This window comes from Mytilus trossulus, chromosome 4 (assembly GCF_036588685.1).
Source record: "Mytilus trossulus isolate FHL-02 chromosome 4, PNRI_Mtr1.1.1.hap1, whole genome shotgun sequence".
NCBI classification, from domain to species: domain Eukaryota; kingdom Metazoa; phylum Mollusca; class Bivalvia; order Mytilida; family Mytilidae; genus Mytilus; species Mytilus trossulus.
The window spans coordinates 13,581,942-13,595,903 of record NC_086376.1 but is presented as its reverse complement, the minus strand read 5'-3'; the positions used below and the strand labels follow the sequence as shown (position 1 = coordinate 13,595,903).

General features: G+C 32.3%; 1 protein-coding gene across 2 annotated transcripts in view; it reads left to right on the top strand.

Annotated features, from left to right (window-relative positions):
- The window catches only part of LOC134714735 (deleted in malignant brain tumors 1 protein-like), a 57,329-nt gene that overhangs the window by 25,849 nt on the left and 17,518 nt on the right, over positions 1-13,962 (top strand). For both annotated transcript variants that reach the window (XM_063576240.1, XM_063576241.1), the window contains 12 exons: positions 125-466; positions 921-1,226; positions 3,976-4,287; positions 5,105-5,425; positions 6,243-6,557; positions 7,107-7,263; positions 7,910-8,058; positions 9,224-9,553; positions 10,211-10,522; positions 11,417-11,737; positions 12,197-12,508; positions 13,517-13,849. In XM_063576240.1, the coding sequence (XP_063432310.1) occupies positions 125-466; positions 921-1,226; positions 3,976-4,287; positions 5,105-5,425; positions 6,243-6,557; positions 7,107-7,263; positions 7,910-8,058; positions 9,224-9,553; positions 10,211-10,522; positions 11,417-11,737; positions 12,197-12,508; positions 13,517-13,849 (3,510 nt within the window). The remainder of the gene's footprint in view (positions 1-124; positions 467-920; positions 1,227-3,975; positions 4,288-5,104; positions 5,426-6,242; positions 6,558-7,106; positions 7,264-7,909; positions 8,059-9,223; positions 9,554-10,210; positions 10,523-11,416; positions 11,738-12,196; positions 12,509-13,516; positions 13,850-13,962) is intronic.

Below are 13,962 nucleotides of genomic sequence, written 5' to 3'. Positions count from 1 at the left end.
CTGAACATAAAAAATGATAGTGCAAATGGGGGTCTGTGTACTGGGGACAGATTTTTGTTATACATGTATTTAAAACATGTACAATGTATTATTATTTTCTTTTTTTCTATTATTTTACTGATAGCACAGTTGCGCTATGCCAAAAATCAACCAAATGTTGGGCTGGTGGAAGTTAGTGGACCAAAGGGTTGGTCAGAGGTGTGTCATCACAGATGGAACGATATTGATGCAGGCGTCGTTTGTCGAGAACTGGGTTATGTCTCTGGTAAAGCAATAACAAATGCAACCAGAGGATCTATTGGAATGTCTCTGGGATTTTCTGATGCCTTCTACAAATTTAATTGCTCAGGAAAAGAGAGTAGGTTGTTGAATTGCTCTTTCTCCGACTATTATTGGCAGAGCTGTGTTGAAGGAAGTTTAGCTGGAGCTGTGTGCTATGAAACATCATTAAGTAATATTGACATGAGTAAGTTGTCTCCAAAAATAAGCATAATGGTTAAATGGTTTAAAGATATATGTAAATAATCAAAATAAGATTGACATACATGTAAAGCTATTACTCAGTCCTTTTAATTATGAACACTTTCAAAGGTGAAACCTTCTCCATGTTCTCTGTCCTGATAACAAGTTCAATTTTCATGGCAGACTTCCATATCAACTGAAAACATTTCATTTTCATCACAAAGATCTGAATAGTAAAATTGTTAAGATTATTCATCACCTTTTTGGAGATAATTGTAGACGTATGAATTTACAGAAGTCATTAATGTATTTTTCAAGTGCTATCAATTAACAAATAAGTTAAAAAAAACTGTTTCTATTTATATAGCATGTATAGATTACTTAACTTATTATATAGTCTTTTTATGTTTTGCTTTGTGGTTTGTATGAAAATATACATAATACACACTGTATTTCAGATTTTGATGTAAGAATTGTAGATGGTGGGGATGCATGGGGTCGTGTTGAAGTAAAACACCTTGGCGTGTGGGGTCATGCCTGCTCTTATGAATGGTCCAATGTTGAAGCCTCAGTAGTTTGTCGGAGTAAAGGATTCATTGGTGGAGTAGTATTTGGTACCAAACATCAACCAGATAAAGTTGCCTGGGTCAGTGGTTTGAAGTGCACAGGAAAGGAAACATCTCTTTTCGACTGTAAAAGTTCTTCTTGGTTTCATCCTGTTTTCTGGTGTCCTGCTGTCTCTGTGCTGTGTTATAAAAAGGAAGGTTTGTACCTATTATTGCTTTAGCTTATGATCTTGTAGGAATATCTTGATGATCAACATTATATGATAGATTTTGTTTGTATGTTGAATTGAACTAAATAAAAGACACAAGGAAATTGATGAATATACCATATAAAACACAGCCAACATGACCAAAGGGACCAATCAAGATTACAATTTTAGCTGAAATTATAATTAACTGAAGTAAAAAGCCTATTGAAAAAGAAACAGTTGTTAATAATACACTTCACAAAAAAGTTAGACGACCAACAAAATGTTTTACAAAATTGGAGTTATTGAAACAGTTCCTGTCTCACTAGTAATTAATACTGTCATGTGATGATGTGACTAATGTTAAACTAGTTGATAAACCTTGTACATCATTTGTACTTACCCGGTACATCCTAGTTTGTGGTCTATTATGGTCTTAAACTGCCAATGGCAACAGGTTTACATGTGCATACAAGCTAGAACATTGAATGGTGTAGGATTACATTGAGTGCATGTCACATAAGTTCAATATTAAATCAGGAATCGAATAGTATCATTGAGTATGAATATACATAAAAGTATTTTTAAAAGTATTTGCCTGAAACCAGTAAAATAATTTGATTTTATCTTTTTAAAATGAGGCTACTGACATCCATTTATGTTATGTTATCAATACAAACATGACAAAGTGTATGTGTCTGTTGCCTTGTTACCCTTCACCCTCTGTCTGTTTGTCCCATTTAAGTTCCACAATTTAACATAAATTTGTCCCATCCATATATGTCATGAAACTAATACACAACATGCACAATGCTGTAGCCACAACAGCCAGACAGAGTTTGAATTCAAATTGTGAGTCATTTACTGTTCTATAGTAATGACCTTGTTAACTTGGAAAATTGCAAAGCTAAAGTGGGGCATTCATGTCGTTAGAAACAGTGTTTTTTTGTATTAATTTTTAACGGAAAGAGGGCAACCTATTGTTAACAAATAACAACAAGTTAACTCTTTTCTGTGCTGCAAACATTGCTACATGGAAATTTAGTCTTTGTTTAGTGTGAGATTTAAGCATTATTTCTGATTCCTTTGGACAGTGAACCAGAATTTAAGACTAGTTATTCATGTTTTATTAATGATTTTATCCTGGCTATCCGTCTTCAATAATGGGTAACAAACGACTTAGTTTAAACATATTTTATTGTACAAAACAAATGGATTAGACACAAGTTTTTCAACTTAGTTCCATCTTCTCCAACAAAAGACTTAAAGAATGGTTCATCACTTACAAAAATGTACAATGTATAATGACAAAAATTATTAAACACTGCTTGCCCAGGTGCTTTGGTGAACATATTTTTAATTTTGGTCCTAAGACCATTTGGAAATTTAATCATTTTTAATCATCTAAAAGATTTTTTTTTTGTATTGGCTCTAAGAACATAAAAATGTAAATTAATTGAAGATACATGGAACTACGGTTTAATTGATTTTATACAAAATTCATGTACATGTATGTTCTTGATGTACATGTATATGCATGATATGTGATAGGTTTTATTACTGCAATCATGGTAATAACTGCTAATACATATAATTTTTATTATACTTTCACACGATTAATAATTGCTGTATTGTTTTTTTATGGAGACCCTCAGATGAACCTTGAACTAAGAAATCCTGAAATGATAACTATGACATGTATTATCTTATGGACGTTACCCTTTTATTACATATAATTACATGTACATGTATATGTGCTAGTAACCTGTAATAATTAAGATATCATATTGATCATGTTGATTTATGTTATGTGATCATATTTCATAATCTATAATGGTTCTATACTCCCTCAGGCTTGGTGAACGAATACACAAATGACAGTCATATACATGTAGAAAAATTGCACAGTTTGTAGATTTTTAATAGCGAATTACACATATATAAAATTGAGAATTGGAAATGGGGACTATGTCAAAGAGACAACAACCCAAACAGCAGAAAACAGCTTAAGGTCACCAATAGCTCTTCAACACAACAAGGAAATGTCATAAACTGAGACCCTCAAAGTTACTTAGAATATATTTACAAATGTTTCATAGATTATTGCATACATGTACATATCTTTTAAAAACTAGTGGCATCAAGTTATACACAAATTTACTATACCTGTTGTGGTAAAAAACAAATTTCTACAAAAAAAAATGTTTTTATTTTATTTTTACATGTACCTTAAGTCATGAAAGTAAACATGGTACAGTGGCGGATGCAGGTATTTTCGAAAGGGGGGGTGCTAGCCCAGGGCAAAGGGGGGTGCAGGGGGGTGCAAACATATGTCCCGATTCAAATGCATTGATCGGCCAAAATAAAGGGGGGGTGCGGACCCCCGGAACCCCCCCTCTGGATCCGCCACTGTGGTAAAGTTAAGTTTATCATCAAAGATTCTAATCTCAATATGTATTTCGTGAAGAAGACAAAGCAAGCATATACATGATATAGGAATGATTGAAAGTAGTTTAGTGCACATGCAGCAAAGCAAAATGAATCGAACTGATAAATAAATTTAAGCAAAAGGACCCATAATTGATTGATAGTTAATATATGTATAGTATTATTGGAATGTGAAAATTGTATGTACTAGCGCCTACTTTTAATGAAAGACATAGTTTTTTTAAAGAGTGGGTCATATACATGTACAATGTATTATAGATTACACATCTCTATTGATGAATATGTTTAAATAATTCATTATGTTATTTCAGCCCCTAGAATGAGTATTGTAGGAGGTGGCCAGACAGGACGTGTAGAGATAACTTACGATGGACAGAAAGGGTCAGTCTGTAATAAATACTGGTCTAAGACCAATTCTAAAGTTCTGTGTAAAGAGAAGGGCTTTGCTGACGGAGAAACAACAAACTTAGGGAACGGTGGAACAGGAAATATCTTCCTCAGTGGTGTTATATGTACTGGATTAGAGAAATCCATCCTGATGTGTAACAATTCAGGATGGGGTGTGGCTGACAATGATTGTTCTAATCATAAAAGAGATGTAGAAGTATTGTGTTATACAGATGGTATGTTTTTAGATGTAAGGAGATGTGGTATGAGTGGCAATGAAACAACTCTCCATCCAAGTTACAATGTGTAAAAGTTAACCATTGTAGGTCAAAGTGTGGTCTTCAACAGAGAGCCTTGGCTCACACCAAACAGCAAATTATTAAGGGTCTATAAAAATGACTGGTGTAAAATCGTATGAATGGGAAAACCAACGGTTTAATCTACATGTATATATAAAAAAACAAGAAACACTTACATGTATGAACCACATCAACAAACAACAGCCACTCAACATTATGTTGTTCATTACGGAATTGACCATATAACTTGTAAAGTAAAAATGCTATACCTCTTTTGACCCTTCAATTGAAATAAATGAATGCCATCTGCTGCTGGTTGATGTGCAATGTTCATTTTCTTTTTTCTTATTTTCTTTTTCTCTGATGACCTATTGTAAATTCCAAAATTATTGCAATATTTTTATTAATGCTAATAATGGGATTTGATGTGTATCGCCATAACAACAACTTGCAATCTAATATCAAACACATTTATTTGCATGAAAATTTTCCTGAAAAAGCAATAATTATTCTGACATTTTTTGTTCAGTCTTCATAAATTGCAATAATAAATGCACGCAATAGTTTCCATATTTACAGAGTTGATTTCCAAGACTCTCATGTCAACCATTTTTTGTTTTATATTAAGAAACAATTCAGATTCTGCAGATTGATTTGATTTTTTTTGATTTTTTTTAAAATTGTCCATGCATTAAAACACAATATAACGTTAAAATGATTAGTATAGTTGTTACTCTGCCTTTACTACTTTCAGTCAGATTATTACAGTCCATAAGACCTGACAATGGTGTAGTAAATATCTTTGTCACCTCTGAACAAAGCTGGTTTGACATCTGTCTGAGTGGATTTGGATTGTTTGAGTCACGGCTTGTTTGTAAGGAGCTAGGTTATAATAACGGAACAGTGTTGCCACAGGGAAGTTTTGGAAAATACAACAAGTATCCTTTAACACAGATAAGCTGTAAAGGAACAGAAGATTCTATATTTAAATGTCAATTCCAAACAAAAAAAGTTTGCAGTAACAAATATTTTGGATATGCAGCTGTCAGTTGTTTCAATGGAAGTTCTGATACAGGTAAGCAATATAAAGAATGTTGATGAAATCTTTATATTTTAGGATGTATCGATATAAAAAAGAAGATGTGGTATGATTGCCAATGAGACAACTATCCACAAAAGATCAAAATGACACAAACATTAACAATTATAGGTCACCATACGGCCTTCAACAATGAGCAAAGCCCATACCGCATATAGTCAGCTATAAAAGGCCCCGATAAGACAATGTAAAACAATTCAAGCAAGAAAACTAACGGCCTTATTTATGTAGAAAAATGAACGAAAAACAAATATGTGACATATAAACAAACGACAACCACTGAATTATAGGCTCCTGACTTTGGACAGGCACATACATGAATAATGTGGCGGGGTTAAAAATGTTAGCGGGTTTCCAACCCTTCCCCTAACCTGGGACAGTGGTATAACAGTACAACATAAGAAGGAACTATAAAAATCAGTTGAAAAAGGCTTAACTCAGCAGATAGACAAAAATAAAAGTGGACGTGGCCGGGTACTTATACATCCCGACACAAAAAGACAATGAACAGATCAACATTATTTGTGTATTTAAGAAAAGACAACATTTAATTAATTATTCATCAAGATTACCTCCAAAGAATGACAGTGGCTTATAAAACCAATATAAACATAAATGTAAATAAAGCGCCAAGCACATGAAATCTTATAATGAACATTTTTCAACTTATGTTTGATTTCATACCGTGGATTTGAATAAATTTGACAGATCTGAACAGGCGATAAAGAAATGTTATTTTAGAATTAAAAAAAAATATATATGTACGTTTAACTTATTATATTTATATTTTTAGTGGTAAAGGTCAACATAGGAGGATCGGAATCAGAAGGTGGTGTACACAGTTTTGGTGTTGTTTCTGTCAGAGCCTTCAACACATGGGGTCAAGTGTGTTCTTCCTTCTGGGACGACAAAGCAGCTAATGTTCTGTGTAAGACAAAGAAGTTTGCAGGAGGGGTGGCTACTGTCTATCACAAGCCTTCATCTGTTCCTGTACTGGTGTCGGAGTACCATTGCTTTGGGAATGAAAGTGATTTCTCCCAATGTAAAGGAGATACTGGTGTATGTTATAGTTCATCAGTGGCAGGGGCCATTTGTTATAATAGTTTTGGTAAGAATGATTAATTTTATGGTTAATTTAATATCAATTGCCAGATCACTATTTTACTACAAAATATCAAAGAACAATAAATGATGAGTTTTTTTTAGGAATCCTATATATATATATGATATATGGATTGATAATTCAATAACTTAGCTTTTATCACAGAACATGTAAAATACTAAAGAAATGTTTAAATGGGTTCAAAAGAAAATTAATTGGCAGATATTTTTAAGAAATACATTTATTTTGAAAGAAATCTATCTGCAAGAAGAAGTGTGAGATATAACAATATTTTTAGTGATCATCAAATCCTCAGATTTGTCCTAATGATACTTGATACAGAAAGAAAAACAGAGTATGGAAAAAACCTTGTTAACATATTGTGAAAACAAGAATTGTACTTTAAAATCAGTTATAGGAATTTCATGTTGGTTTGTTTTTCTAGATTTCTGGTAGAGAAATTACAAAATGAAAAAGTCATGTTAGCCAGTTTACCATTGTTTACATGGTATAAGTATTATGTCAGTACATGTATTTATCATTTTTCAATTTCAGCACCTCATACATTGTTGAGAGACGGAGGTGATAACTACGGTAGAGTTATTATCCGTATAGACGAGGAAATAGGATCTGTTTGTGACAATAAATGGGGTCAACAAGAGGCTACAGTAGTTTGTAGGAGTATGGGATATAATTCTGGAGAACCTATGGCGTAAGTGTTCATTCTGTCAGACTTTTTGTTTTTTCTTATATTGTAATTTATGTTTTATCTTGCAACATGTAAAAGGAGACAAAAACTCTAATTGAAAGAGTCAACAAGTGAATAAAATGAATTCCCATCTGGTATCTTTTTGTTGTCCCTGACCCCAATTTCATGTTTCAGTGACTTCCAATTCTTAAACCTATAGATTCTGTCTTATCACATGTTTTTGTTTTCCAATTATTTTAGTGATAAGCATGATAGAATTACTATACACATATTTGTTACATATAAGAAGATTGTAAAATGTTGTAGACACTTAGCACATATATATATCATCATTTAATATTTAAAGTTTAAGGATAATCTAACTTTGATGTTATTTTCTTGACCTTTTTGTCATGAAGACAAGTAATAAATTGTATAGCAATGATAGTTCATCTTCTCACTGTTGGAATCACCATGACCAAAAACTACAAGACACTGGAATTACTTTAAGAAATTTATATTTAGAACTAAGGATGTTAGGGAAAAGTGAAATAATTTAGAAGATTTTTTTTTAATAATAACTGGATTATAATGTCATTTTTTGTCAAATCTAATATGTAGATAATTATTGTAGTAACATAATAATATTATTGTCAACTTAACGTTTTAGGGTAAAGCCTGGTAATGAGCCTGCTTTCCTGTCTAACATTTGGTGTACTGGAACTGAAACCTCACTATTGGGATGTTCTAGTTATGGCTATAGAGTTCTCAATATACCAGATTGTAAAGATCATGTTGGGGTCTATTGCTGGAAAAATGGTAATATACATTTGATTTTCTTTTTTATTAAGGGAAAAGTGAATGCTGTTAGGATATAAAAGTTACATTGTACTATGAAAATACGTAAAATCTCCTCAATTATAAGATAGATGATAACAGTAACCAAGATTGACATGTTTCTCAATTATAAGTAATACCAGGTACAAAATGTAGTTCTTTTTTTTATATTTCAAAACTTGAAAAATAGTGCTGACAAAAATTGGATAGGAACAATGTAGAAAATCCATATTCTTCATTAGCCATTTGGTATTACAATTTAAGATTTTGCTTTTGCCTTGCCTTTCTGAATCATTCTATTCAAGATAAACCACAGAAATATAAATGTCAGCTAAGAGGAATGTTTATTTTACACATGAAACCCTTTATACTGTATAACCTTTTTCTGTAGAAAGTCTGTTTGGATTTACCTGCATCATTTCTCACATACGGCACATCCAAAATTATGAATAGCGTAGTTGCTTTTACAGTTTTAGTTTCAAAATATTTTGTATATCTGCCTTATTAATTTAGTTAACTAGTGAAAGTGTGTCTTTTGCACTTTCTTCATTTTTCGTGTTATTTTAATTAAAATGTAATAAAATGAATAGCTGATGAATATGGAAGAATTCAAATATGAAAAAAATTCAACAAGTGACCTAAAATCATATTAATTCAAATAATTTCTGTGATAACATTTTAGTGATTTGTAATATAGGGTTATTGCATGAATATTGGGGAATATTGTCCCGAGTAGAATCTTATATTGCACGAGCTTGCGAGTGCAATATATGTTCTACGAGGGACAATATTCCCCAATATTCATGCAATAACCCTTTTATTGTATAGCAATATAATATTTAAAGTAAAAATTAGTTTAAGCTAGATTTTGACGTTGATGACGTCATGAATTTTTGAAGATTTATTGCACTAGTGCAATATTGGAATTTATTGCACGCTAACTTTTGGTTGCTTGCTGTGGGAAATATTACTGTATATTGCTATACAATAATATTTCTTATTTCAAAACAATATAAATAAAAAGATGTCGTATGAGTGCCAATCAGACAACTCCCAAAGTCCCAATCCAAGTCACAATGTATAAAAATTAACAATTATATGTCAAAGTACAGCTATCAATTTTTTTAATTTTTTGTTATTTATTTAGTAAAACTGTTAGAGGGTAAGAAAGGAGCAGGTTACATAACGGGAAGAGTAGAAGTTCTAAATCAAAACAAATGGTACAGTATCTGTGCCACCAACTTTACCCAGGCTAGTGCTGATGTGGTCTGTCGAGATATAGGCTTTGATAAAGCTAGGATTCTGGGACCTGGATCATTTGGATTCCTCAAATCCTTTGGTACTATTTATAATATGGACTGTAAAGGATCTGAGTTGACCTTAGATGAATGTAAGATGACGGTGACAACTAAATGTAACTCTGTTACTGTTAACTATGCTAGTCTACTGTGTATAAAGAATAGTGGCTTTGAACCTGGTAAGTATTTTATTAATTAGAGAATGGAATTGGGAAATGTGTCAAAGAGACAACAACCTCACCAAAGAGTTAAAAAAACACACAGCCAAAGGTCACCAATGGGTCTTCAACACAGCGGGTAATCCAGAACCTTTGATAGGCTTCAGCTTGCCCCTAAATAAAAAATGTGTACTAGCTCAGTGAAAATGGACGTCATACTAAACTCCTAAACATATACACGAACTAACATTGAAAAAACATACAATTCTAGTCGAAAAACATACAATTGTATTGGATAAAACTTGTAATTGTATTCTTACAGTACACAAATAAATTCACTTTTGTTTTAAATACTCCTTCAGGGAACAGTAAATGATATTTACAATTAAAATATTAAACTATGTATTTATGAATCAAATGTATGGTCTTCTTTAATGAAATGTTTGGTCTTCTTGTACATGCCTCCTTTAATGAAATATTGTTCATTATTTTTTTCATAAATCACTTTCATGGCAGTTGAAGTTTGAATAATGCAATAAATCCACAATAAAAGTTCAGAATTTATAATATTTGAATTGCATTTTGCTAAATGGAAAAAGTACTATCAGTGTTTTTATTTAGTGCTATGATATACTATAACATTATACTCAAACATTATTTCAATAATTTCTATTTCAGAGAAGAAGTTTTATATATCAGATGGTTACCATGGTTCTGTTTTGGCGGAGCAGTATGGTATGAATGGTACAATCTGTACTGAAGGCTGGGATGACAAGGATGCCAATGCTTTCTGTCACATGGTTGGTTATAAAGGGGGTGTGGTCTTTGGCCCTCAAGAAGTGTATTCTAGGTCAATGCCAGTTTGGTATACAAATTTCAATTGTACCGGAACAGAGTCTTCTCCAGCAGAATGTGATGCTAGTCCACATGTATCACTAGACTGTGTAAGGTCCATTAAGAATGCTGGTGTACTGTGTTACAATTCTACAGGTAAGAACTGTGCAAGATTCTACAGGTGTACATTTCCAAAATGTAATAATATATTTTTGGATTTAAGATTGAAATGAAATAATTTATTTAAACAAATTAAAAGAATCAGATATAAAAAAAAGTCTTTAAGGTGGTACCTAACACTTTAACTAAAATTAATTTGGCTCGTTTATTTTTCTTTAAATTTTGACAAAGTATTTACTTTGACCCTTGGACAAAAATATAAAAATTTCAAAAAATTTGAAACAACCGTTTTATCTGAAAAATTACACTGGTTATATAACAGTTTGACAAACACTTATTTTGATCATTGAGAAGCCTGATATTCCCTTATGAACACAACCTAATTAAAACGTTCTGCTGATTTTACAGAGTTATCTCCCTGTAGTGTTACGTACCACCTAAAATTATCACAATTCATTTTAAACACAACCAGTAAGTTGTAAGTGATGATTTGAAGCAAATACATTTAGAGCAGAAAACCATATACTTTTTTTTTAGATTTATTATATTCAAGCTTTGCATTTTATGAAACTTAAAAATGCACATGATAGATATGAAATATTGAAAAAAATGTTTTGCAAATGAAGGCCAAAACAAATTTTGGCTTTCTTAAGCATACACTGTCGATTAATTTATTTTTGTGTTTACCAATGTTCATGAATTGAGGAATACTTGCATTTTTGTTGATATTTCATTTTCTTTGTTTTACCAATCTCTGCATACAAAGCCTAAAGAAAATGTTTTCTTCTTTGAACATTTGAATTCATGGATAACCTGTTCCCATGAATCCACAACAATTTGTGTTCAATAAATAATAATGAATCTGTAGTAAGAGACTTGTAAATATTAGAGAATTTCAGAAAGTGTTAATGTTCAATACATTGATTTCAGGTGTAGAAATTAAGCTTGTTGATGGAAAGAAACACTATGGTAGAGTAGAGATTAGTTATGATGGAGTTTCTGGTACAGTATGTGATTACGACTGGAGCAAGTATGATGCCAGGGTTCTCTGTCAACAGCTGGGGTACCCTGATGGTACTGCCTACAAAGGTTCTTATCATGGATCAGGCTCTGGAAATGTATACCTATCTGGAATGTTCTGTGACAGTACTGAGTCTAGTTTACTGGAATGTCCTAGTCGTGGATGGGGTAATGTCCAGTCCTATTGTACTCAGCATATGACTGATGCAGGAGTCACATGTTCTAGAAGAGGTATAGTGGAATTCAAAGATTGACTTGTTTTTTTCAGCAATGCTTAAATTAGAGCTACCATATTTTAAATACTATATTGAATTTATTATGTTATTTTTGTATTATGTAAAAAGAAGATTTGGTATGATTGCCAAAGAGACAACTCTCCACAAGAGAACAAATGATACAGAAACTTTCAACTATAAGTCATTGTACAACCTTCAACAATGTTTATTAACTTGACCATGTTGACAATAAATTGGAAATGTATTAAGAGTCTGTATGACTTGTGTTTTCAAAGTTTTAAGTACACTTTAAATATTACTTGAGATGTATAATTATGTCATGTATGTAAGTTTATTAAGACCTACAATTATAAATTTTTAAATTGTAGAATAGTATGCACTATTCTGCTTCACTATAGAAGATAAAATCTCAACAATATATTAATAAATGTTATTTGTTTCTGTTTTCCTTTAGTGAATACCAGTCCAGGAGATGATTATGGTGCTCTCCAGATTTGGTCGAACAAGGTCTACACAATGGTCTGTTCTGATAACTTTGATGACAATGATGCCAAGGTAGCCTGTCGAGATATGGGATATGCTTATGGGAAAAGTCTATGTTGCTCAGCATTTGGGTCACATGATTATCAAATATCAATAACGGGTCTACAGTGTCTTGGTAATGAACCTACTCTGAATGACTGTAAAGCTATAGATGGACTTCAGAGATGTGCTAGTAAAAAATATGCCTCAGTTGTCTGTACTGACAAGGAACCATCACATAAAGGTAGGTACCAGTCACTGATTCACTGCTTTATATAAGAAGGAACAAAAGACGGGCGAAAGATACCATATGGAAATTCAAACTCATAAATTGAAAAATAAACTGACAATGCCATGGCTAAAAAAGAAAAAGACAAACAACAGTATACAAAACACAACATAGAAAAAGAAAAACTAATCAACACAGACCCCATCAAAAACTGGGGTTGATCTCAGGTACTTGCTCCAGAAGGGGAAACAGATCCTGCCCCACATGTCACAATCTGATTGATTGGTCATAAAAAGGTCAGCTTAATCATTTCTTGGAGAATTCCCCAAAACTCTCACACTTAGTGAGATTGTGTTTCATTATCTATAATTGACCACATTATATGGCAATTCAGAATTGAAAATTTTGTTTTATGTGTGGAACTTTTTTTCCAATTTTGGACAATTGTAGCATAACCATTTTCATCTATTATCATTATATAATAATACTTCTCTTCTAGGATTATAAATATACATAGCTTCCATATTTAGTTGTTGACTCTGTGGCGGAGTGGTCTAAGTAGTTACTACTGTGATCACTAACCATTCAACACTGAGGTTGTCAGTTGGAACCCCCACTCAGCTTTCTGATGGAAGGTCGATGATTTTCTACGGACACTCATACTACCTCTTCCACTCATAAAATCTGGCCGCCACATCTAAATGCCATAATCCTTATAAGATATAAACCTTTCAATTTACCTTAGCTCCAAATTAAATGTTTTTGACAATTTTCTCAACACTCACTTTAAATTTACATAGAATCTAGGATATAACTCCAATTTTTTTTTAACAACTGACTAATAATAATCAGAGTGATGATAACATTACTTAAACACAGAAAGAGGAAGAAATAAGTATACCATAGCTATTTTTCTCTAGTCTACTCTATAGTTTGACACATACCGTATAATAAGCTAGGGATATTTCCCTACAATGTAGAAATCCTTTTTCATTTGTTATTGTGATATGACATATCTTTCAGGGTTTGAGCTCCGATTTGAGAATGGAACTTTTGGCAAGCTATGGGTAGACTACTATAACCATGAGGGTTTGGTTTGTACAAATGGCTACGACAGTAATGATGCTATGGTTGCATGTAGACAGAAAGGCTTTCTGGGAGGATTTGGTTACAAATATCGCCATGATGTACTACCACATGTACCTCGATCACGGACTGATGATATCAGATGGTTAAACAACCTGAATTGTACTGGAGCTGAGAGTAACTTAGACAAGTGTGGAACATTAGCCTGGGGTCAGATAGATAATTGTTCTATCAGTAGTTCTGCTGCTGCATTCTGTTATAAAACTAAAGGTATTGTACAAAATATGTAAAAACTACTTTATCTTATTCAACTATAATTGATATAAAACCTATCAGTTTTTTTAACATCTTCTAATCCATTAGATTTTTTTCCTTCTGTGAAT